General features: G+C 33.0%; 4 protein-coding genes across 4 annotated transcripts; 1 reads left to right on the top strand and 3 right to left on the bottom strand.

Annotated features, from left to right (window-relative positions):
• Positions 1-1482: 1482 nt before the first annotated feature.
• LOC9324826 (transcription factor IBH1-like 1) lies at positions 1483-2144 on the bottom strand. Its single transcript, XM_021010317.1, has one exon. It carries the CDS (start codon positions 2018-2020, stop codon positions 1697-1699), a length of 324 nt encoding a protein of 107 aa, XP_020865976.1. The 5' UTR covers positions 2021-2144; the 3' UTR covers positions 1483-1696.
• An 11704-nt stretch (positions 2145-13848) lies between these two features.
• LOC9323354 (WAT1-related protein At1g70260) lies at positions 13849-16619 on the top strand. Its single transcript, XM_002888716.2, has 7 exons — positions 13849-14269; positions 14394-14456; positions 14984-15100; positions 15178-15433; positions 15540-15698; positions 15874-16025; positions 16123-16619. Exons 1-7 carry the CDS (start codon positions 14070-14072, stop codon positions 16301-16303), a joined length of 1128 nt encoding a protein of 375 aa, XP_002888762.1. The 5' UTR covers positions 13849-14069; the 3' UTR covers positions 16304-16619.
• Positions 16620-17044: 425 nt separating this feature from the next.
• LOC9323353 (L-type lectin-domain containing receptor kinase VIII.2) lies at positions 17045-21280 on the bottom strand. The gene is given in 7 exon segments (XM_021035715.1): positions 17045-18486; positions 18582-18614; positions 18700-18779; positions 18949-19630; positions 19712-19756; positions 20106-20168; positions 20275-21280. Coding segments are annotated over 7 exon segments (2376 nt in total). The 5' UTR covers positions 20573-21280; the 3' UTR covers positions 17045-17311.
• A 1587-nt stretch (positions 21281-22867) lies between these two features.
• On the bottom strand, positions 22868-24668 carry LOC9324825 (protein ALTERED XYLOGLUCAN 4). The gene is made up of 2 exons (XM_002887242.2): positions 24243-24668; positions 22868-24164 (listed from the first exon to the last, which is right to left on the bottom strand). The coding sequence occupies exons 1-2, from the start codon at positions 24427-24429 to the stop codon at positions 23092-23094; spliced, it is 1260 nt and encodes a 419-aa protein (XP_002887288.1). The 5' UTR covers positions 24430-24668; the 3' UTR covers positions 22868-23091.
• Between the last annotated feature and the right edge of the window lie 457 nt (positions 24669-25125).

Genomic DNA, 25125 nt, shown 5'->3' with positions numbered 1-25125 from the left:
GATTACTATTTTACAAAAGGTTTGAAAGTGATCAAATTTTTTAGTGTGACGAAAAAGAGAGTAAGACTCTGCATGATGCAGAAGGTTACTCTTAAGGAAGCTTAAGTCGAAGACACATGATAGGCACGTGAGAGTACGTTTTTTGTATCTTCTTCTTTTGTTTTTTTTTTTTTATGGAAAAAAAAGAATTGTATATAGTCTTCTTCTTTTTTTTTTTTTTTTTTTTTTTTTTTTTTTTTTTTTTAATATATTTTATTAAATCCCAAAATTGGGCTTTGGCTGATGGGCCAAGAGAAATAAACGGGTTACAAAAAAGGAACGGTCCAAATCGGAAAAACACAGCGAAGTAAGATCTGAAGAAGGCAGAACACCGGAAAACACGATCCTCGCCTTCCAAGTCCGATGCTAACAAGAACGGTTCCTTTGCGGACAAGTCCTCGACATCGAGACATTGACCGGAGCTAGCAAATCCCGTCGCAACCTGTCGCCGAGAAACAAACCGAACCTAGAACTTTCCTTTCGGAAAAGGTAGAACCGCCACAACCGAGACGACCTCTTCTCCCCGACCTAGCAAGAAGAGAGACATCAAAACTAACCCTTACCTCCCTCGACGTTCACCCTTGAACCACTCCAGAAGCTGATCCAGTCTTCAGATCCGGCAAAGAGGAAGCCAAAAACGGTGGCAGATGAAGGACGCCGGCTCAAAACAAGCCATCAACCACCAAGATCCGGCCAAGGATCATCCGAAACTAGCCAAAGGATCCGGCCAAGGATCCACTGTTAACCTCTTCGCAAAGTGGCGAACCCACCGATCCATCACTCAACTTCCGCCGCCGCCGGAGCTACAACTCATCAGCCGCCGAGCCGTGAGAAACCAGATCCAATCCACCGGAGTCCTTTAACCAGTAGAACGCATGGACCGTTTCTCAGCTGCCGTGAAGGAGAGCCACCGTAAGCATCGAATGAAGGACCAAACCACACCTCACACCACCGGAGAAGAAAGTCGCTCACCACCGCTTCTTCTTATTTCAGATTTGAGAGTTAAAATTAAAAAAAAAAAAAGAAAAAAACAAGAGATTTGAGTGACAAAGCGTCCACACTTATAATGACGATTAGATGAAGTAGATCGCATCAAATTATTTTCCTATTTAACTCCAATTTGTACTGAAAGTCTGAAACTAGTTCATTTTCAGTAAACGAGACTAATTAACATTACAATTTAGTGAGATTTGTATCACTTGAAACACATATTTTTCTTAAAATAATCTATTAAAAAGTGGATCCTCCGTTGTACTTGGGGCGAATATGTTTCTTTTCTACTGAAACCACGTATTAGTTATTGACAAGTAATCTAAGCTTCTTTTCACACAAATTACCAAAAAAATAAAAAAAGTGACCTAAACTTCACTGAATTGTGAATATATGTATCAATTCAAAACTACATAATTTAACCATTAGTATATATATGAAGGATTGAAAATAGATAAAACCAAGAAGTTCACAAAGCATATTGTAGAATTTCAAATTTAGTCAGTTTTCTGACAAAACATATATATAAATATAGACAAACTATATACGTCACGACATATAAAGCAAACTACAAACGATATATTATCGATATATAGGAAAATTAAACTTCGACACCATAGCTATATAGTACCGATCGATGACAAGAAGAATACGAATCATACGATCTTCAAAGAGAGTACATATCGGAGAGTGCTTTAAGGAACCTAAGCTTCAACTTCAAATGCACAATATAATCAACGGTCTTTGATAAAAGCAGATCCGGGTGGTTGCATCTCTGCCCGCCCGGTATCAGTATTTGGAGCCTCCTCACCTTCATTTGTAGTAACCGGGATCGTGATCCAGACCCATGATTCGTGTTGTTGTTGTTTCTCTTCTTCTTATTCATCGTCTGCTTCACCATCCTCTTGTATTTCTTCGAGTCCTCCATTGTCTTTTTGTTGAGTGACAACACTTTAGAGTTGTGATACAAACGAACGTGCGGGTGGTCCATATTTATATTGATTCTATGCTTCTAAACCTGAGAAGCTTTTTTACATTATTATGTTTTGTCTTTTAATACGTGCAATTATGGAATTTGTTGTTTTTAAAATGCTCGCCACACGCTCGATCTTGTTTATCCTTTTTATTTGTGCTTTGAGAAAGCATTATCCAATACAAAAATAACGTCGGTCGCTTAATTTGTATTTATTTACTACACGGGTTCCTAAAACTCGAAAGCTTTATAATCACGTGCTGGATTCACTAGCTTTTGGTGTTTTGATTTTTCTGTAGCTGATTTGAACAACTGTCTAATCTTTTTGAATAAATAATATATGAATCTTATTAAAATTGGTTTACATATGTTTTTATTTTAAGATTACAATAAGCACACGGGATTATTGTCTAAAATGCCATTTTTGGGAAAAAACTTACGAAAATGTTATTTTTTGAATAGTTTACGGATTTCGCTCTTTTTAAACACTTAAAAATGTACGTATTTTGTGTGTTTTTTTTTGCAAAAATACGTACTTTATACCAAATACTAAACCCTAAGAACAAATAGTATCGACTAAACCCAAACATAACGAGTGAAACGCATATTAAATCATATTTTTGGAACCTGAAGGGCAAAATCTACAAACTATTCAAAAAATGGCAAAATCCACAAATACCACTATGAAAATGGGCAAAATCCGTAATTAATGCTAAACACTAATAAGTGAGTCTTGGACTAGTGGCGTTATACCTTAATACCTATGTCCTTAGTTCAATTCTTGTTCGGGAATAGCTAGCTATTGAAAGTTCTAATAGGGAAATATTATGTACGGGTTTTAGCTAATAACTCTTCATTTAAACATTATTTTTTTTTACATAAGCTCCTTAATTAGATTAGAAAAGTTACTATAAAATGTATGATTTTTGTTGTTCCTTACCATCTCTTGGAACTATGACATTAACAACAAAATAACACTGCTTGGTGACATCACATCCTGATAAAACTATACACTCTAGAGTTCATGACTCCATAGTCTTAATTAAAACATTTACCCGAACAACATTATATTTTCTTCTCAATCACAGGTTTAGGTTTTTCAGTAAAATGGTTCTCAACTTTTTTACTCTCCCTCGCTTTTGTCTATTTAATCTTATACGATAGTGACATTTATGAGGCTAATAATGCAATGTGTGTGTTTGTGTGTTCCTAAGAGTTGGGGGGTATTGTTAAATGTTTTTGGGCCGACACTATGCAATGTTTGCAAGTGCCAACTGGATACTATGCACGTGTTTTCGACAGCTTAGCTTTTGCAAACTCTCGTTGTAGCCATCGATACTCGACATTGACGCGATCTCTCATTTCTCTTTGTCTTTTTTCTCTTTAATGTACATGGACTAATTGGGACTACATGGTTACACAAGTCTTTTATTAGCTATATATGTTGAACTATAATACAAATAAAAAGAAGAAAAACCTATGTTCAATTTTACATATGCTTAATTGGCTACAAATTTGTTAAACATACCACCGGTTACAAGAAAATTAACATATATCTATACTACCACTAGATTTTTCTTCAATTTTTATACAGTCGGAACCTTTGTTATATCAGTTTATTTCAATCAACATTTTCAGCATTAAAAAAAAAGACACTAGAAGAGCCGATTAATCACCTTTTGGTAATGTGAACAATCACAAATTCTATACTACAGTCGAGATCGGGGCATAGTGATTTAATTTCACAAATGGACCACTCTACGAATCACATGCAATTGTATGTGTGATAATGAACAATGATGATTGATGAATTGGATTACAAGTGGGCTTTAGTTTCGAGTTTAGGGTTTTTGACAGCCTGACCAAGATGGCTATGTGTGTGGCTGTCTGAGTGACCAATGACCATTTGGGGTTACTGTTATTACCTTTCAGCAAATTAACGTGCCTGATAGGTCACTTTGGGTCCCATTCTACCATCATTTCTCACCGTCCGATCATTTCCCATACGTATCATTTCCACTACTGCATGGTTCTCTATTTTTTTTTTTTAATCTATTAATTTATACAATTTTTTTATATATTGAAGATTGTTCATGCATGGAAGAGGAGAGGCACCGCAGTCTACGGAAACAGCTCCCTACTTATTGTATGTTTTCATTTTTTAGGGGTTTTTTGGGGTAAATTTGGCGGGATTCCGGAACATCTATTGAAATATTATTTTTCAGTTTTTCCCCATAAAACTTAGTGATTCGAAAATATCTATATATACATTTTTGGATCATAATTAGCAAATAAATCCTGAAGTTGAGAAGTATTTACAATGACATGCCACTAGCATTAATTATTTAGATTTATTTTATTTAAGTAAAGATTTTTAATTGAAATTCATTTCTCATATATTTAGCAAAAGTCTCTACAAAATTTTTCCTTATCTATTTAAGTAAAGATTCTGAAATCAAATATGTTCTCAACAATTTACCAAAAATTTCTACACAATCTTTTTAAAAATCTCGACTTAGTTAACTTCTGATTTTTATCTGCAAAAAAAAAAATTAATTGTAACGAGTGATGTAAAAATCGGGAATGTTGATACTACAATTTCTTCTACTTCTTTTTTTTCATATAATAAAAATTATCTATATATACATTTTTGGATAAAACCTCTAAACAAAACAAAGGGTTTCAAAAGATAGCTTCTCTTTTGGCGGGTCGATCCGCAAACCCGCAGCTCTCTACGGGCTTATCCGCATGAACCTGCAACCCGTAGTGGATAAAAATATTATTCAAAAAAAATAACAAATGATGTTTAATTTTTCGGGACGGGGTTATATGGTGCAACGGGTTTAGATCAATATTAATATTAAACAATATATTATGGATGAAATCCTAGAATTAAAAATCAAAATTTAATTATAAAATCAGAAACACTAAACAAAATAAACAATATTAACAAAACAAATACAACTTAAAATTTTGCAAAATAATTTTTTAGTTATAAAAAAATTGATCCGCGGTGTACCACGGGGTAAAATCTAGATTTAGAAGTTTAAGGAGAATTTTTTTAAAAAAAAATAGCTCTGCTGTGTACCGCAAGAAAAATCTTTTTCCTAAACTGAGGCAAAAAGAAGAAGAAAGCCAAATGTCGTTTAAGTGTATATATAGATATACCATTTAAACCTAAAACACAATTAATATACTCAAAATTATTAATATAGATATATGGATGGTACATTTATAAAATAGGTCAAAATATTATATTATATACTCTCTATTAATAAACAAAACTAATTATATTTAGATTTTTTAAAAAAAATTATAGCCCCGCGGTGTATCGCGGGTTCAAATCTAGTATAATCTTATTTATGCATTCGCATAAAACTATTTCACTACAATTAAATGTTTTTCGATAACTGATATATACACGAAACATGTGACTTTCTTTTTAAAATAGTATAATGATCATACGGTGGCGCATTTTCCAATTTATCGGCTTCTTTAGATTTAAATTATTTGTACATGTGAATTGCACATGATGTGTTGAATATCAAAGTCTATGATCGCAACGATTCTTTCTTGATATATAAATTAAAGACATTGCATAATGTGATAGGTTTTCTTTAGGGTAGGACTATATATATCTTAATTCGTTCATGTGCTTTGCATAAATGTTAACATGATTGCATATAAAATATTGTTGATTAATTATTCCCTCAATTTATTTTTGCCAGCTTCACTTCCCATTTAGTCCATACGGATTTGCTATTAGTGTATGGATGAATAAAAGATACTCATGTATTTGTTGCAAGTGTTTGACTGGTTGGTTACATCAACATCCAAATTAACTCAATATACATATAACCATAATCAATGGCGGACCCAGAAATTTTTTTTACCCAGTGCAAAATTATAATCGTAAATAATTTGTTTTATCATATATACTTTACAAATAAAAATAACAGAAAAATCTCTTCAAAAATAAGAATAAATTTTGAGCAAAACAATTTGTATTTTTAATATTATTCAAAGTTAAACTATTATAATAATAAAATGAACAAATGTTGAAAATGATTAGTTTTTTTTGATGAATTGAAAATGATTAGTTTGAATAGAAGAAACACTTAACATATCTTTAAAATATCTAATGAAATTATTGGTATGCATTTAACAGAGATTGCAATTTCAGCAATTTTACCATAATAAAATTAAATATAAAACTGGGAATAGGATCTTTTGTAGGATTTTATGCTCATTTTGTATTAAATGTTATAAGTGTTCTTAAAACTTTAAGAAAGAAAACAAAAAATTGTATGTTTTTTTCCTTTTAAGTGAAAAAGGTGCAAACGGAAAAAATTAACATGTGTCAATCAATAATTTTTCTCAAAATTAAACCAGGTCACTTGACCTTCCTATTGTCTACGTGGGTCCTCCCATGACCATAATGCATGCAGCCCATGCTCTCGTGTGTTTTGGCCAACTCAACTACCAACCAGATGAGTGTACGTCGGTTGATGGTCACAAAATGCAAGATTCGAAAACGAATCTTTCTTAGCCGGCAAATATTAACGCATAACAAAAATTGATAATGAGATAACTATTTGTTATTTTATTACAAGTTTTGGATAGACTTTTTTTTTTTTTTGCTTTCTAGTCTATCTAAATTAGGTCTCAATATTATTTTAAGAATATATAGTTCTTCGAATAAAAAAATTAGGTAAAAGATCTTGATTTTTAAAACGTCAGTTTTTGGTTGTTTAACTTGAAAATAATTTTTTGATTCGAGGACGACTTTCTTCTTCTCGTCGAGAAAGAATGATGGACTCATAAAAGCTATCTAATGTTGGCTTGACTAGAATACATGTGCCCAAAAGATGCACTTTCAGCATTTGGCATGGTTGTCAAATTAGGTACCCTTACTGAAGCCAACAATAGTGGGTTGTTACTTGTTAGTCACTCTTAAGAACCAAAACCTAAACAGTAAAAGAGACTTGGAGGATGGAATGAGCTGGATAGAGTATTAAAATGTTTATGAAGCATTATAGAATTTACTTATTGCCAAAGGTAGTTGGAGGAATAACAGAGATGCATGACGTTAATGGTTTAATGTCCAAAGCATTACAATCGCTCCTAGAGATACCTAAAATCGATGATATCAAGATCATATCCTTCCTAAGTGGTTGCATAAGCTATGATGAGTATGAGGACATGATATCGGCCTCTTCGTGAAATATCTATAAAAAAAAAGAGTTGTGTACACAGTTAATGAAGTATTGGTGAAAACCCTTGTCTTTAGAGGTATTGGTGTGGACTTTGGTAAAAATGTTAAGATTACAAATAAGAAAGTTGGCTTAGCTGGACTTACCGAGTAAGTTTGTCTCTATGTATTTAATCTTTTGAGTTTTGTGGTCAATTGTTTTTAACAAGTTGTTTTTGGCTTTTTGCTGACTACAACATGCAACCAAAAATAGAAAATCTACGAAGAAAAATTGCAAGTGATGAAAGTCTGTTTCCCAAAATAATTATAAGCATATTATGAAAGTTAAAAGTCATTAAGAGGTTGAAAACTCATACACTCATTAAAAAGTCATCTCAGAATCATATCTTATAACTTATATAAATATGAGCAGGTTTACCCTTTAACTTTTTGACATTTGGCACTTCTAATATTTGACATGTATCATTTTCTTCTTTCATAATTATTACTTATGTTTTTAGTTTTTTTTTTTTTGTTTTTTTTTTTTGAACACTACTTATGTTTTTAGTTATTTCTCATTAATATACTGCACTTAATTTCTCCACTTTGTTGACCAAAAATAAATTAACAATGTTCTGGTTTTTATATTTAAATATATTTTTTAGTTTTTCCATATTTTCATACTTATTCAAACCAATATCATACAAAAATTATTTTTCTATATGACACTAATAATTCGGTTTTTTATATCAATAATGTGGAGACAAAATTAAGCTCTTACAAATTGATTAGTTTATTAGATCCAAAAAATAAATTGTTATAATTAAATTTAATTGGCATACTAATTATTATATGTATGATAACGTATAAATTTTTGTTATAAAACCAAATGTTCTACTATTAAACTCAAAATCACTAAACCATCTTCTTCTCTCCTAATTATTATCATTTTAAATATTATTAATATAAATTTACTGATATTAATTTCTCCACTTTATTGACCAAAAATAAATACATAAATTAAAAAAAATTTGATTTTTGAGTTTTTTTGGTAAGATTTTTCTAAATTCTTTAGTTTTCAATATTCTTTAATTTTTTCCATTTTTTCATATTTATTTAAATTAATATAATGTGTATTTTTTTGTTAATCCATGACACCAATATTTTTTTCTTATATACATCAATAATATGTAGAACAAAGTTAAGTTCTTACAAAAGAGAACTCAACAACTATCACATCTTCTATCCATAAATTCAGGATCAATAAAACAAAACCATTAAGAAAGTCTTGGTGTTAAACACAATATATGAGTTTTTAATCTTATTAATATTTTTATGGTTTTAAATGTATTTGTATGAAAATTTAGATGATTAGTCATCTATATTTAAGATATAGATTACTAAATACATATTTGTTTTATTGATAATATATTGACTTACTAAATCATCCATTTTTTTTTTTGGATTAAAAAACATCATTCCTAAGATATGGAATTAAGTTGTTGTCTTCACATAAGATTATCAGTAGCAAACTTAAGGAACCATAACCCACCAAGATGGCAAGTTCAGCAAAGATACATGAAAGTTGCAAACTTTTCTCTTATAAAGTCATCAACTAGCATAAACCTGGCGTAATACAAACCAAGTGATAGAACTGTCGTTCCTAGCTTTTTTCGTGTGGAGTTTTTCAATTTTACACCATTCGCAACCATGAAAGTAACAAGAATTGAGATATTTTCAAACTGTATGTTGTTGTAGATCAAAAAAATTTGTGATCATTTCTATTTTGTTTTGTTTACATTCTACCGAATATTTAATGACTTTGACATCTAACATCTATAACTTTTTCTAGAGTTTGCATATAGATCTATATATATTAATGAAAACCTATATTGAGGTTGAGTTGTTTTCCTTTAATTTACTTGATATTAACATATAGTTGACTATGTTGGTAAATATAGACATCTATATCAAACTTTTGACCAAAAAAAAAAAAAAAGACATCTATATCAAACTAATTTTAGTTAGTAAATATATTAAATATGTGTTTTGTAGTCATATTCAATTTGTAGGATGTGCACTTTTGAGATAATATTTTTGAACAAGTTAAGGATAATATAATATAAAGTATATGTGTGTTGTGTGTGTGTTGATAAAATAAAAAAAAGTTGTATATCCAGAATAAAAAAATAGTTCAACTATTTTGTTTATTTATTTTTTTTTATTACGAGTAAGTCACATTTTATAAGTTATGTATAAAAAAACTAAAGGTGCACAAATATATTAGACAATGCAGATATATATATAAAACCATTCAATTTTTTAATGTTCAACTGAAAACTAAAAATACAATGGCTTGAATATTATGCAATTTTTTCACCACTGAATACATATCATTCACAAAACTTTTTGCTGAAATGATAAAACATGAAAAAAAAAACAAATTTTAAATCTATATAAATTCAATTTAAAATTGTTGTCTTGCTAACTCTTCAACTATTTCATAATTCAATTATTCTGCTATTCAGCTATTAGTCTGACATATTAGCCAATTCTAATCTTCTACAATTAAGTCAACACCTTATAGTTAATGACATGAACGATAAATATTTAAATAACTAAGTTCTACATAAAAGTATATAAAAATATTGCAAATGATATTTTTTATTTTATCATGTTGAAGCATTTAAAATTTTTATTGGATCTAAAAACTCGCGCATTGTGCGAGTCATCTTCTAATAAATAAATAAAAAAGGGAATTTGAGTTTGAAAATCGATTGAGCAAAAATAATTGAATACATAGGCTTACTTCTTCTCGAGGAATATTGAATCTCTGTGCATTGATTTGGAAGTAGGGTTATCTGATGTTGGTATCCAGAGCTTTTCCACGAAAAATGGGTACCGGTAACGATCGTAGACATCATCAGCGTACCTGCCACGATCTTGTATGAGATCAAAATAGTACATCAACTAAGTTCAAGGTATATATCAAAATGTTTCTTTATGCATGTAATATGTTGAATTACTAAGTTAGAACCAGGACAACAACTAAAGTATGTTATGCTTTTTAGTACAATGGTCGAAACTCCAAGACATTTAAGTATGGTGTGCCTGAAACTATACCAAGTAGATGTATATGTACAAATTTGGATATGGTAAATAGGATCACCTCCTTAATTGTATCATTAGCATCCATCTATGTCCATATATTGGAGCCTAGGTAAAAGTCGAAGTTGGGATGACATTAACCCCATAATAGTTTCCGTATAAAATGTGGCTCTTATCAAATACTTTGTGTCTTGCGTGAAATTAAGTTTGTAGCAATTTCGTTCTCCCTCTGGAAAGAAATCTTAGGTTCCAACACGGCTTAAGGTATTCTGATTTGAATGTCCTTACTAAACTTGCCTGTATCGCACTGTACTTAATGTTTTTTACTTATCACATAAATGTGCATCGGCTCTTATCAGTTTTTTGTTTGGTACTGTTTTTACTTATTTTCTAGGTCGACCACTTAGTTTTTTTTTTCTTGTTTTCTATTCTTAACTCATAGTTTGTTTTGCTATTTCATATCGTTTTCTCAGTTTCCTAAATTAATTGCCTTCACAACCATTATTTTATTTTTTAGTTTACGTTTTTCCATTATTTTTTGTTAAACACTTTTCCATTATTTTTTGTTAAACACTTTTCCATTATGGTTAGTAGTGTTCACAACTAATTTCGGTTTCTGTAATTTGTCAAGTCATACTTTATATTAGGGTCTTTAAAATTTTATTTACTTTTAGCAGATACAAGAAAATCATGATTTTGGTTATTACTTATTTGACACACGTTTGGATTCGCTCTATGATTTTTTTGCTCGTGTTTAGGTGAAAAAAAAAACTCAGTTTATAGAGTTTAATTTTTGACTGGTTGTGTTTTATGTTCTTACGACTTTAAGCAGGCCGGCTCTCACCTAAAGCCCAACAAGCAAGGGCTTTAGGCGCCAAATATTATATAACAATTTAAGGGCATCAAAATATAAAACTTCCCTTTAGTCTAGTGGCTGGCTCCTTCTTTAATAGTGCTTCATATCACAAGTTCAAGTCTTTGTAGTAACATTTAGCCCTTATTTTTATATTTTTAAGGGCAAAAAAAAAAATTTTGCTTTAGGCACCCAACAGTGTCGGGCCGGCCCTGACTTTAAGTTACTCATACATATTTCAATCTACTCTGTTTTTTACACATCAAATTTTTGAATTCCATTGACTATTAGATCCAAACTTTTACTGTAATTGATGCATTTCTGTAGGTTTATATAAAAAAATGATCTTCTTACAAGTTACAACAAAGTGCTTAAATCAAACTATGCCACAGTGTCAACCAATCAAATCCTTTATTTTAGACATGGTGAATTAAAGAGGTTTTTACATTTGAGGAAATATTGGGCCTAAGTACAAAGCCCAACAAAGCAAGTAGAAATTGTATAAATCTAAATAAAAGAATAGGAAAGAAAAACTAAAAACTGATTTTTCTTACTAAATTCATACCAATACTTTTTTTTTTTTTGTGAGCGAAGTTATTCGTATAAATACTTGTTTGTTTTATTGTATTTGAATCATAATTCAAAGTTCAAACCTAACCAAGGGAATGCTCATAATTTGGTCCTAATACCCCAATGAAGAGTCACATTTATATTTATACTTAAAACAGAGTTTTTCAACCTAAAAATATATCCAATACAATTCATTAGTCATGACATGTTTTTTCTGTTGATATATTTATTGTTTTGGTTGCGTGGCCGAACAAATTAAACAATTTTTAATCCAAAGAAAAAAGTTACATAAATTGCTTTCATCATTTAAGATGTATGGTCACTCAGTTTGACTATGGTCAAAATTCGGAACCCATTTGGAGTTCAATTTATATCTAAGATTTACTTATTAATTGGGAATATTACAGCATTTACCCAAATTGGTATAGTAATTAACTCTTTCTTTCTATGAATTGGTATGATTCAAATCAATATATTGGTGTTGTTTTCTTATAATTATATAGTCTAAGCATCATCAGAAACTCACCGGCCTAGCGTCAGACCTAATATTAGGAATTAGGGAGACAATTTTAAAAAGCCTAAAGCCGTCATAACCTAACATTTTTGTTGGATGAATCTGAATCCACTAACCATTACAGTATCAAATACTTGGAGTCTAACGCAGAGTTGACAAGAAATGAAACCTTTCTTCAATTCTTATTACAAAAATATCAAGTCATCAATTTTACCATTATTCCATTTGGACCCCATCATCTTTATATTTTCCTAATGTGGGTCCTTAATTAAACTCAGCCAAGAGTAGACAAATCACCTGGCCCACTGTATAAAACTATAAATTAATGTGCTGATCGCAATTATAGGATTTTACGTTGCATATATCAGCAAAATGCCTTGTCGTATCTTTATTGTTTTTTGCGCTTAAAATATTACTTCACGTTCAATGGTCTTTTGAACAAAAATCTGTGCTCGCAATTGTAATTTTAAATTGGTTAGTGGAAGTTACGGTAGTATCTCACGATACGTTCAAAAATTAGGGACTTCGTTACAAAAGAAATATGTAGATGTTCAGTAAGATGTTACTAGCTAGTCCAATGTGTAACTACTACCATTAGAATATATAAATACATATTATTGGTTTAATTTTATGGCCTTGTGTTTAGTGATATGCCATGTTTGTGGCGGCGTGAACGGAATAACAGAATCCATAGAGTTTTTTTAAGGTTTGCTTCATTGTAAAAAAAAAAAATCTAGTTGATTTTACAAATGAAATTAGGTGAGAGTTCTGTTTTCGAATATAACAATAAGGTTTAAAATGAAGGTTTATCAAAAATAAAAACCTTTAAAATGACGTAGACATCCATAAAACATGAACGCAATTGTACTGTTGAGAGAAGTGAATCTTTAATTCACTCCAACTTCTCTAAATTTCTGAGCTGCTTGAGTCATTGAGTTTTGTAGCTGGTATATAACGGTACGCTTCGCATACCATAATTTAAGTAGTCATCAAATAAGGAATCAAGTATCATCATTTTCGAATGACTCTTCCGTCTAAAGATTCAAATTTGCTGTAGAATTGGTTTCAGAATGACTCCCATTCATGACATTGTCCTCGTAAAACTGTTGTCTTAAGACCAATTAACAAGGAACTGATCTAATAAGTTAGTTCAATTTTTTTGCTTTTTGTAAGGCCTCTATTTTTGATCGCAACAATATATATATCCGTTTATAAATTCTATAGAAAATTGTTAAAAAAAGTTTAGTATAAAATTTGAAGTAAATAACGTATGGTCTCCATTTAATCTCGCTGATTTAGTTGGCGTACGATCTTAAGTCTGACGATGTATTCGGAGAACCCACGTACGTTCCAAATCAGGCTCTCTAACTTATAATTATATACGTTATATAACTTATAAGACGAAACGCGACGTATAACTACATAAACAAAAGGAAATGATCTTTAAACAGCATCACACTATTTGGATTTATGTTTGATCACACACATTCTGATATGTAAAAAAAATAAAAATAAAAATATGACGTTAGCATCTCACCCTTAGTGCAATGGTGGAGTCACTCGTGTAGCTACATCACGCTTGTAAAGTAGCTTCACCGCTTCGTGAAAGGTTATATCTGAATAATAGATAATGATATATAAAAAAGAAATGTATGATAATTCCTCCATCCCTATATATGATTTAGAGAAATTAAACCAATAATATCATATCTTCTCCAATAGCATTGAAGATTTTTCTCCCTCCTTCTCTCTCTACTTATTTTTATTTTCCTAAATCTTTGGAGCTTGTAGACGTCGTGCCGTTTTTATTTGAAAATCTAGAGGGAGAGAGATGGAGGTGAAGGTTAGAAGAAATGAGTTGGTACCTTTTGTAGCAATGGCGATAATGGAAGCATGCACGATTGCTCTAACGATAATGGCCAAAACGGCGTTGACGGGAGGGATGAGTCCTTTTGTGTTCGTTGTGTACACAAACGCGTTTGGATCTATTCTTCTTCTTCCATTTTCTTTATTCTTCCACAGGAATGAGAGGTCGGTCCACGTTCATATTTTATATCATAGACTCATAGTATATATGATATATATCACTAATCAATCTTGGTTCTTTTCTGATATTCCTTGGTTTATATGATGATATTTTAAATTATACTTGCAGAACAGAACAATCTATCTTCTCTTGGCCACTCCTCGTTCGTGTTTTCTTTCTAGGTTTCACCGGGTGAGTACATCATCTCTCTTTATTAATTACTGTTTTCTTAGGAATCTATCCTATAGGTTATGAGTCGCAGACCAGATTCTTACGTACCAATATTATTTTGCAAGAACAATAACCAGGTGGTCCTAAAACCAAAAAAAAATATGAGGTCCATGTTTCGAAAATCTATACGTACATGTATCAACCACTAATTGGTTCGATGAATATTCTATGACATGGATTTGCAACGTCATGCATCTATTAAAAACATACAAAACTGCGTGCCGATTACTTGGTTATAAAAAAAACAACTAGGCCTAATGTTCTATTATTTTCCACATCGTGACGTTTCTTTGTGAGCGGCGTATACTACACACCATGTTTTATTTGTGTTCCTAAAATAAAAAACTTGTGTGACGTATGTTGGGTCATGATAATTTGCTCACTTGCGAGAACGTACACACGCATTTGCATGCATTTTGAACGTACTTAAAATGTTATTCATGCATACACATGCACTGATTATATTGCAACGTTTTCAATATGTGAAGGATATTTATGTTCCAAAACTTGGCATTTGTGGGACTAAGATTCAGCTCACCCATAGTCGTATGTGCAATGGGACTGCAAATCCCTTCCTTTTCCTTCTTGCTCTCTATTCTTCTCGGGTAAGCAATCTCTCATCACCATTTCAAAATATCCATGTACCCTTTCAAATATATAATAGATATCTATGCATATATAGAAAGAGCAAGTTGGATTGGAGAAACACGAGCACGAGGGCTAAACTGATGGGAACAATAATCTCATTAAGCGGAGCATTTGTTGAAGAGTTGTACAAAGGTCCTTTCATAAGACCAGCTTCGTCTGCTTCCCCAACTCGTTTTCTTAAATCGGTACCTAAACTTTTGGTCTACTACAACCTCCCCGACAATTGGTTTCTTGGCTGTATCTTTTTGGCGGCTGCGGTTTTCTCTGTCTCCCTCTTCAATGTTATTCAGGTACTCAACAATAATATAAACAATCCATTACTGAAATTAAACCATTGTTATGCTTATGCATGTTAATTAGTTTGAGATGAATATTTCTTTTGTCTATCTTTGGCAGACAGGGACGGTAAAACAGTATCCACATGTGATGAAAGTGGCTTCGTTTTACAGTATAGTCGGGACGATCCAATGTCTAATATTCTCGTTATTTATGGAGAGCGACCTAAGTGCATGGAAGATCCAACCTAACTTCGATCTTTATCTCATTATCGCCACGGTAATTAAATCTACTTTCTTTTTATAACAATGCATTTCACTAGGTTTGAATCCCAAGTAGTGATGTAACGATTACACTAGAACAAGACTACATGTTCAATTAAAAGATGAAATACATATAGTTATGGATCGTAATGAACGTGTTTTGGTCACTATGATGATGTGTAAAAAAACAGGGAACATTCGGAAGTGTGATACGAACAAGCGTACACGTAAAGTGCACTCAAATGAAAGGACCTTATTACGTGCCATTATTCAAACCCTTTGGTATCTTTTGGGCAACACTCTTTGGCACCAGCTTCTTCGTCAACAGTCTTCACTACGGCAGGTCCGTGAAAAGATTCATTAATCAATATCCTAAGTACTAATTAGCATATTATCACGCATGAGTATTAAGCTGTAATTGTTGGTGCATATGGGTGCAGTGTGTTAGGAGCAGCCATAGCTGGTGTGGGATATTACACAGTGTCTTGGGGACAACTGAAAGAAAGCGAAGAAAAACAAAATCCAAATGAAGAAAGAAAATCCATCAAAAATATTCATCATTGCCAAGAAGATGAACACAAAGTTCCATTGCTTATTAATCAGGAAGAAAGTCCTGTGTGAATTTTGTATTATATATTTTTCAGAAGAAAATGAGGGTCGCTTAAATATATTTTTGGCCCCTTTCTTCTTTTTATGGCGTGAATAAGGAAAAATGGGTGTGAGAGTGAGTTAATTGATCAGTGTCGTATGTGATATGGGAGATTGCTGAAGTAGGCTTTTTGGTCCGAAAAGCAAAACCTGCCCAATAATGTATATACATGTCTTTGAATATCTAGAGCTCGCTCTTATGTATCTATGTAATGAATAATCTCCAAAGCCATAGATCGACTATTGTATTCCTGCCATCAAATCTAATATAAATATCTTCTTTTTACAACATCTAGTGTAAATATCTACATTGTTGAAGTTATTCAATGCGAGAAATTTTCATTTGGCTACGAGAAAATTCACATAATTAAAGTCGCGTATGTTAAGTTGTATAGGTTTCTAACTCAAAATGAAATGATAAAAAAAATTGATTAGTCATTTTGTTTATAAATTATTTATGGTTCTATCTAAATTTATATGTAGATTCCTAACACACTTCTTCGATGGCTCTTACATAATACATAGTGCCACAGTGGTAGAGACTAAAGAGCATTATTTGAAATATTTTTTACGTAGTAAATGTAAAGCATAAAGAGGGTTAAGTCAATGTATATTTGAATTGAGAAGCCATATCGCCCCAGAGTTGTAGATAATGCCCATCCGCTTCAAAGGTCCACCGTCCTGTGAGACCAAGTTTAGTCACTGAAACAAACAGGTCTTAAGGATTAAATACAATCAGGGCGTGGAACTTAAACACTGAAACAAACAGACCCATTTCAGTGAACAACGATGTTGGATGTCTCATGTCTACATCTATCTCCTAATATAAGCATAGAATATTTTGGGTTTTCATTTCCACATGAATAATTAATGGTGACTACAGTAGCAAAATCTAATTTAGATTTCATCAGCAAACCGGTAAGATGATCTCAAAACCTTACCAACTTGTAAGAATAACACTCGTCTTTTGCTGGCCTTGGTTTAGGAAGATCTTGAGCTATCTTGATTCTCTTCTACAATATCTTGAACAACTTGTTCGGAATAATATGAAGTGTCTTGACTTGGTTTCAAGAAGCTTGAAGTCTCTTGAATGTCATCAACAGTTATTGGAATTGTTACCTCGGGTAAACATAAAAGAGGCTTCGGTGGAATCTGGAGAGCCTCTAGACTTCCCTCTAACATTTCAACAACTTTGCTCATTGGTGGACGATCATATGGATTGGTTTGAATACACCACAGACCCACCAATACCATTTTCTTTACTATCTTCTCACCTTCTTCTCCGGTAATTTGATCTGCCAAAAAACTCATGATTTCTCCTTTCTCAAGATCTTTATAGATCCAATCTGGAAATTACATTGAAGTGTTATTGGATCCAAAATTTTGAGCCCTTTCTATGTTCCTTGCTCCAATCATCTCAAGAACCACCATTCCATAACTATACACATCCGACTTATGAGAAACTCCTCCAAAACTCTGGGAAAACACTTCTGGGGCAATGTACCCAATCGTGCCTCTTGCATGTAGCATTGACATGATGCTTTCATTATTTTTGCATAGCTTAGCAAGACCAAAATCCGAAATCTTGGGGCAAAAATCTCCATCCATGAGTATGTTTTGTGGCTTTATATCGAAATGTACAATCCTTGATACACAATGGCTATGCAAGTATTCTAGGCCATGAGACACACCTACCGCAATGTTGTATAATGTTTTCCATTCCATCTTTGCCGACATCTTCTCAGAGATGAACTTGTCAAGGGATCCATTCGACATGAACTCATATATTATAGCTTTCTTTCTCCCTTCATAACAGAATCCAAGCAGAGAAACTATATTAGCATGAGATGTCCTACTCATGCTAGCTATTTCATTGATGAAGTCTTCCCCATCCCCGTTTGACTCCTTCAAGATCTTCACTGCAACATCTCGGCTGCCATCGGGTAACTTCCCTTTATATACAGTTCCAAATCCCCCTTTCCCAAGAACATTCGCAAATGAGTTTGTCATCTTCTTGACTTGTACATAACTGAAACGTTTCATCATTACAACTGCTTCCATGTTCTTCTCATTCCAATCACTCTTTCTCGTATTCTTTGCTCTAACCCTTACCACAATCACAATAATGATCATTGTAGCCAAAACAGATGAAACTCCTACAAGAGAACAAGCATCAAAACTTAGGTGTTATATACATCATAAATAAGTAAGATAGTTGAGAGTAGTTTCCCAGGTTGCTTCTAAAGTGTACCAAGTATGAGTTTTAACTTCAATGGAAAATTTCCTGCAAATGTATCAAAGAAATAATTTATGTTAACAAAAGAAAGAAAAATGATACATTCTCGTAGGTCAAAGAACAGAGAACTTACCTTTTGCTTCTGCTCGAATTTTCTTGGGGGAAGAACCGTCAACATTTCCTGCCCTTGGGACCGTTGAGCTAATGATGTTTCTTCAACAAGTAACTTAATTACATATATATCTTCAATATACATATAAGCATCAAACTCAAATGTTTGGATTACCCACAAACATGTTAGGAATCCAACATAAAAATAACGAGAGACATGTATAGAATTTTTTTTGAAAATGAAATAGAGGTGGAAGTTGCGGGAATTAACCTGGTTTTGTTGTGACTAGACGGGCAAAACGTGATGACAAAGTTGGAGAAGTATGGACAAGTGAAACTGCTGTTATCAAAGTCGTAGATGTAGCTATAAGCGCTTGGGCACGCGTGGTTGAAAGTCCGCGAGTAAATCGTCCGCTTGCATATTCCCGGTGGTACGACCATTCCAGAGGAGAGTCCGACACAGCAAAGCTCGGGCAACTGGTATCTCTGACAGGTGGTCATGCAGGCTATTGGATGGTGCGATCTGTTCACCATTAGCTCCGAGGGACACGTCTCGTTCATGTCAACAACGCATCCAGTGCTTCTGCAGTTTTTGTTCTCAGGGGTCACAAGCAAAGGGAGGTTGTAACCATCGATGACGTTGACGACATAATAGTCACCGTAAGAAGCGAGTTTAAAGTCGGCCACAGTTGTTGGATCTATGGGGTTACCGAGGCATTTGATTTTTCCGGAGGCGCAGTCTCCCGTGGCACATGAGAAAGCCCCTGTTGAGTTAGTGGAGCAGATCGTCCTACCCCAAAAACGACCTGTCCATGATGGTGGCGCTTTGATGGTCCGCGTCTCTCCTTTTTCGAGAACAAAACCGGTTGTTTCCAGTGATCTCTTGTAGCCGTAGGTTGCAGGCCAGATGATGTATTCGCATTTGTTTTCTATCTTAAAGCTCCTTGACATTGCTACATATAACAAAACAAAATCCGAGATATATTGCAGAGATTTTACACGTATAAGGAGTAGGTGAAGAGTTTGGTTTATACCTGGAGGTGGAGGGAGCATCTCAGCTGGCGATGGAGGTGACGAAGCTGATAATTAAACAAAACAATACTAATACTGAATATCAAATTGCAAATCTTGGATTCATAATTTCAACGAGAAAGATAGAAGTTGTAAGAGTTGACGGAAAAAAAAAAGAAACAGAAAAAAAGGAAAGGAAGATGTGCATTGGGTAGCCTAAGCTGAATCTTTCTTTTGTATTATTTATACTTCATGCAGAGTATAACGTTTGTATTTGATAAATAAACTCCCACCAATAAACTGAATAATTCAATAATACACAATGGAGTGAACGAGAACCACTTGAAATTCGATTCAAAATTGACAAACTAATACACTTAAAGAGTACGTAGGTGAAGAGTTTGGTTGATAATATACCTGGAGGTGGAAATATAATTTCAGGTGAAGGTGGAGGATGTGGTGGTGGTGGAGTTCCAGAACCTGTAAATTAAACGAAACACCTATCAAATTGCAAATCTTAGATTCATAATTTGCAACGCGTAAGATCTTATTTTATAAAATCGAAGATTTGAGAGAATTGAATTACCGAAACAAGCGGAGAGATCAGTGTTGACGCCACATCGACGATTGAGACTGAGAGCTTGATCAGTAGTGATGTTGAACTGAGCGAGTAAACCAGGAGTGTTGTAGATGGTGCAGAGACAGCTAAAATCTTTCTCCACCGCTTCCTTGATCGAGTTGCAACAATCCCTCGACGGCTTTGTTTTCGTGTCCATGAACCTGAAGCAGGGGACTATCTTGCTCACACACTCACTCTGTGCTTCAACCGCCGGCACCGTAACCAAAACCATCGCCGCCGTGAAGATCATCATCGCCGTTGTCATTCTTCTTTCTTGGAAATGGAGGTCGAGCGTTTTTTCCTTTGTGTGGCTTTTAGTTTTGCTTTAGAGGTTTTATAATAATGTATAATTCAACGGTCACAAATTAGTCCCGCCGTTAAAACAGATAAGAGAATCAAAACAAAACATATGAAGTCAAACAGATAAAGTAAAGCTACCGTGCCCTACAAGTTACGATCATAAGGAAGCCTAAATTGATGATGACTAAAACAGAATTAACACCCTCAATCTCAAAGCCCAATCACTAAAAGCCCATTTTCATACATCAATTACTCAAGACTTTTAATTAGCTCTTGTTACTTCAATTTGAAGTTAAAATCGTTTTTAATCTCACACAAAAAAAAAGTTTTTTCCCGTCTAATGTACTATCTGGGGGAAAGGGTAAACAAAATGAAGATTCTCTTAGAAAAAATAAAAATAAAAAGACAAAAAAAGTTGGGAAATAAAAGACAAAACACACATCTCTGGGTCTTACTCGTTATGCTCTGCACAAATTAATACAAAACCCAAAAAATACCTGCAAATTTGCATAGAACATCACAAATATCCTCTTATTCACGGTGCCCATCCTTTTCTTGCCAGTTGCCACTAGCTTCCACAAAGTCCGCTTAAAATTTACTCAAATCCAATACACCAATTAATAGGTCAAACGCTATTAAAATTTGTTTAACAATGTTTTTGGCCATGAACATCATTATTTCATTATTACTACAACTCTATTACACTATTTTCTTCTAGACCCGGTCCATTATACAACTGGAATTCTAATCATTATCACAGCTATCTACGCCCTAATTATAATATAATAGAACGGGCATGCTAGTGGCTATTGTAGTACGTGGACAGTTTAAGGCCAATAATTGAAGGATTCCAAATCAAGAACAAGGTACATGCCATGTAACTACTTAATTAATTTGAATATATTGCAAAATTAAATAAAACTTAAAAAAATTGTTCATATATATCTTTGGAAAAATCATTGCCAGCTACACGAATTATACGCCAACACATCACCACACATGCAGACTATTTTAATGTCTCGCTAACTACACGAACTATTGGTATTACATACGGACATCCCCGAACTATCATCGGTTATGTGTGCAACACCATAACCATCATTTTCAGATAATATAAATGTTTTGTTAACTACACGAAGTATTTCTTATTTTTTTTTCAACTACACGAAGTATTTTCCATCAAATTTTTTTTTAAAAAGTAATTAAAATATAAAAAATAACTAAAAAGTAAATATTACACTATTATAAATTATATATATATTATAACTTTTAATGCATTATACTTTTAAGTTAAATTAATTTAACTAATTTAATATTTATTATATTAAATTGTTAAAAATTTAAAATAGTCACTTAGTTAAATTATACATCACTATAAGTTAAATAAAACTATATAATATATCAATGTAAATTATATATACCATAACCATCATTTCCAGATAATATAAATGTATTGTTAACTACACAAAATATTTCCATCATTTTTTTAAAACTAAATTACAAAATGAAAAAATAACTAAAAGTAAATAATACACTATTGTTAATTATATATATGCATTATAACTTTTAAAGTTTAAATTCTACATATGCAGTATCCCTTATAATTTTAAGTTAAATTAATTAACTAATTTTTAATGCACACATATGTTTTATATGAAATTAATTTAACTAAATTTTTAAAAGTGTCACTTAATTAAATTAGGGGCTTTTGCAAAAATGTCACTTTTTCAATGCCACTTTTCAAAAATACCATTTTTTAAACCTTATAAAAAATGCTCTTAAAAAGGGATATTTTTAACAATTTCCCATTAAATTATACATGTTCATTAAATTTTTAACAATTTCCCATTAAATTATACATGTTCATTATAGGTTTAAGTTAATTAACAAATTTTTAATGAACACATATATTTTTTATGGAACTAGTTTAGTCTTTATTACATTAAAATTTTAAAGTTAGAATAGTTATAATGTACATATATAATTTACATTGATATATTATATAGTTTTATTTAACTTATTAGTTTAAAAAAAAATTGATGAAAATACTTCGTGTAGTTGACAAAAAAAAGAAATACTTCGTGTAGTTAACAAGACATGTATATTATTTGGAAATGATGGTTATGGTGTTGCACACATAACCGATGATAGTTCGGGGATGTCCGTATGTAATACCAATAGTTCGTGTAGTTAGCGAAACATTAAAATAATCTGCATGTGTGGTGATGTGTTGGCGTATAGTTTATGTAGCTGGCAATGATTTTTCCTATATCTTTTGTACCTTTCTCCATTGCTTGAATAACGTCAGAAATAACCAACCAAATAAGTATCATCCATGTATTTTTTTTTGGTATCTTATCCAAGACAAGAAACTAAAATACCTAGCTACGTTTTGAAATCCCAAAAAAATAAATGATTACACCTTTTGGCATATGCGTGTAAATGAATGATATCATAGGATCTTCAACAATCAATGTTCATCATTTAAACCTTCCATCGCCGCAACATCTCGATCATAATCTCGTTCCACGTGTCAACCGGACCAGGTAGACACCAATGCAAACAATCATTATGAACTCTCTGCGGTACACCGTTCTTGAACGGAAATGAGTACATGTATGGACCAGGATGTCCATCTGGTCTCAACACCGACATCGCCGTCACGTCCAACGCCGCTAACCTCACCTCCCCCGCCGCCGCTTTGGCCGCAGTAAATTCCTCCATCTCTATCTGCCGCATATCTAAGTCCAAACCTTCTAACACCTTCCCTTCGTATGGCTCGGTCATGTTACATGCGCCGAGACTGTCCCAAGGCCGGCCTTCGAAATGTGACGGCGAAAACGTTGTCAAAATCACCTCACGGCGGCCTCCTACCACTGCCTTCAACGTTGTTCTTATCGCTTTTCTAAACACATCGTAAAACCCTATCTCGGTACAGTTGCTTGCTTCACAAGAATGACATCCCAAAACCGAACCGTACTCGTAATAAACCGCCGGATGCAGAAACCAATGTCCCACGGAGACTACGACCGTATCAATACGTTCTAAATCATTGCCCCATCTCCCATCCACGCGGTCTAAGTTCAATACATTGTGGTCCAAGTTTCCCGATTTCTCTAAGCCGGCCACCAAAAATGGGGACCAGTAAACCGAGACCGTGACGTTGTGTGACTCGAAACGCCACTTTCTGAATTTATTGTCTTCTCCGTTTCTATACACGAGATCAGGGCTAGAGACGGTAGAGAGCAAGCAGATAAGAGACTCAAGCTGATTTCTAGCCATGGAATCACCGATAAAAGCTAGATGCTTGTCTTTCATAAGATCAAGAAACCGGTTCGCGTCAAATCTCGGTATATCGCATTGGTTCGGTTTCCATTTCCAATAAAGATAACCGGAATCAGGTCTACCATGGCGGAAACAGTTTTGACCATCCTTGATAGTTCCACATGTCGAACCATTGTAGAGTGGACCAATCTCGTCTCTGACCCATTTTCCTTGCGTATAATCGCATAAATTTTCCTCCTTTACACGATCATAACTCTCTTGAGTTTCTTCTTCTGCAGATTTAGACACCAACCCTAAAGTTAAATCCATAGAGTTTGCATATACACAATATTGAATAAGTTCAATATTACCTTGAGAAGAAGAAGAGTAGCTGGTGATCACAACGTGAGCTGCAGATTCTTGGAGAGAGGTGTCATCAATGGCGGAGAATGGATTAGTAAAACAGAGTCGAAACAGAGCTATTGGAATAAAAGCTGAGACTAAAAAAACTATAATCTTCCTCTGACTTAGACAATTTCGTTGCTCTTTCAATCCCATTTCAGGATCATAGAACAATGGTCTTATCTTCTTCTCTCTTTCTTTTTTTTTTTTTGGCCTTGTTGGTATTTGTTGTTTTGATTATTGATAATTATTAGTAAAGTATAGACGAGACGAGTGGGTTCAATGGTTTTGGTCCTTTTGGACCATGGAGGATTATTTTACTCAAAATATTTATTATTAGTCTGTGTCAATGCTGTTATTGTGCTTAATTTAACATATTTTCCACATCAAATTATAAATATTTTTTTTCGGACAGTGTAAATAGGTCTTTCTTTACTTTTTGCGTAGAGAAATTCTAACATATTTGTCTAAAGCATATGAATATATTCCCAATTTATTTTTTTATTATTTTTTTTTTACCTAAGACTCTATTCACTTTTCGTTAATGAGGTTTTAAAATTTTGCTAAATAGACTTATTAGTAAGTTTGGACTATCACCAATTATCATTGACTTATTAATAGGTTTAGAGTATATATTATCATTATATTAAAAATACAAGTTTATTAGTTTGTGGCTTGTCACTTGTGGTGGAGAAGCAAGTTGTCTTTGTTCAGTGAGTGGCCAGTCTGACATTGGACAGACTCGAATATGTTAAATGACGGAATAGCCCTTGATAAGGTGCGTCGATGACATTCTTTGTTGCTTTGCTCGTGTCCGGGTATAATTGTAAGTGAACACAGAAAAATGTTCTA

This window comes from Arabidopsis lyrata (genome assembly GCF_000004255.2).
Source record: "Arabidopsis lyrata subsp. lyrata unplaced genomic scaffold ARALYscaffold_2, whole genome shotgun sequence".
Lineage (NCBI taxonomy): Eukaryota > Viridiplantae > Streptophyta > Magnoliopsida > Brassicales > Brassicaceae > Arabidopsis > Arabidopsis lyrata.
The sequence above is the reverse complement of the archived record's forward strand: the minus strand, read 5'-3'. Positions and strand labels throughout refer to the sequence as shown.

Coding starts and splice junctions, on each gene's coding strand:
- LOC9324826 (XM_021010317.1), bottom strand. CDS start 2,020: ATGGACCACCCGCACGTTCGTTTGTATCACAACTCTAAAGTGTTGTCA.
- LOC9323354 (XM_002888716.2), top strand. CDS start 14,070: ATGGAGGTGAAGGTTAGAAGAAATGAGTTGGTACCTTTTGTAGCAATG. Junction 15,434..15,539: donor CCCTCTTCAATGTTATTCAG/GTACTCAACAAT, acceptor TATCTTTGGCAG/ACAGGGACGGTAAAACAGTA. Junction 15,699..15,873: donor TTTATCTCATTATCGCCACG/GTAATTAAATCT, acceptor GTAAAAAAACAG/GGAACATTCGGAAGTGTGAT.
- LOC9324825 (XM_002887242.2), bottom strand. CDS start 24,429: ATGGGATTGAAAGAGCAACGAAATTGTCTAAGTCAGAGGAAGATTATA. Junction 24,165..24,242: donor CTACTCTTCTTCTTCTCAAG/GTAATATTGAAC, acceptor CTAAATCTGCAG/AAGAAGAAACTCAAGAGAGT.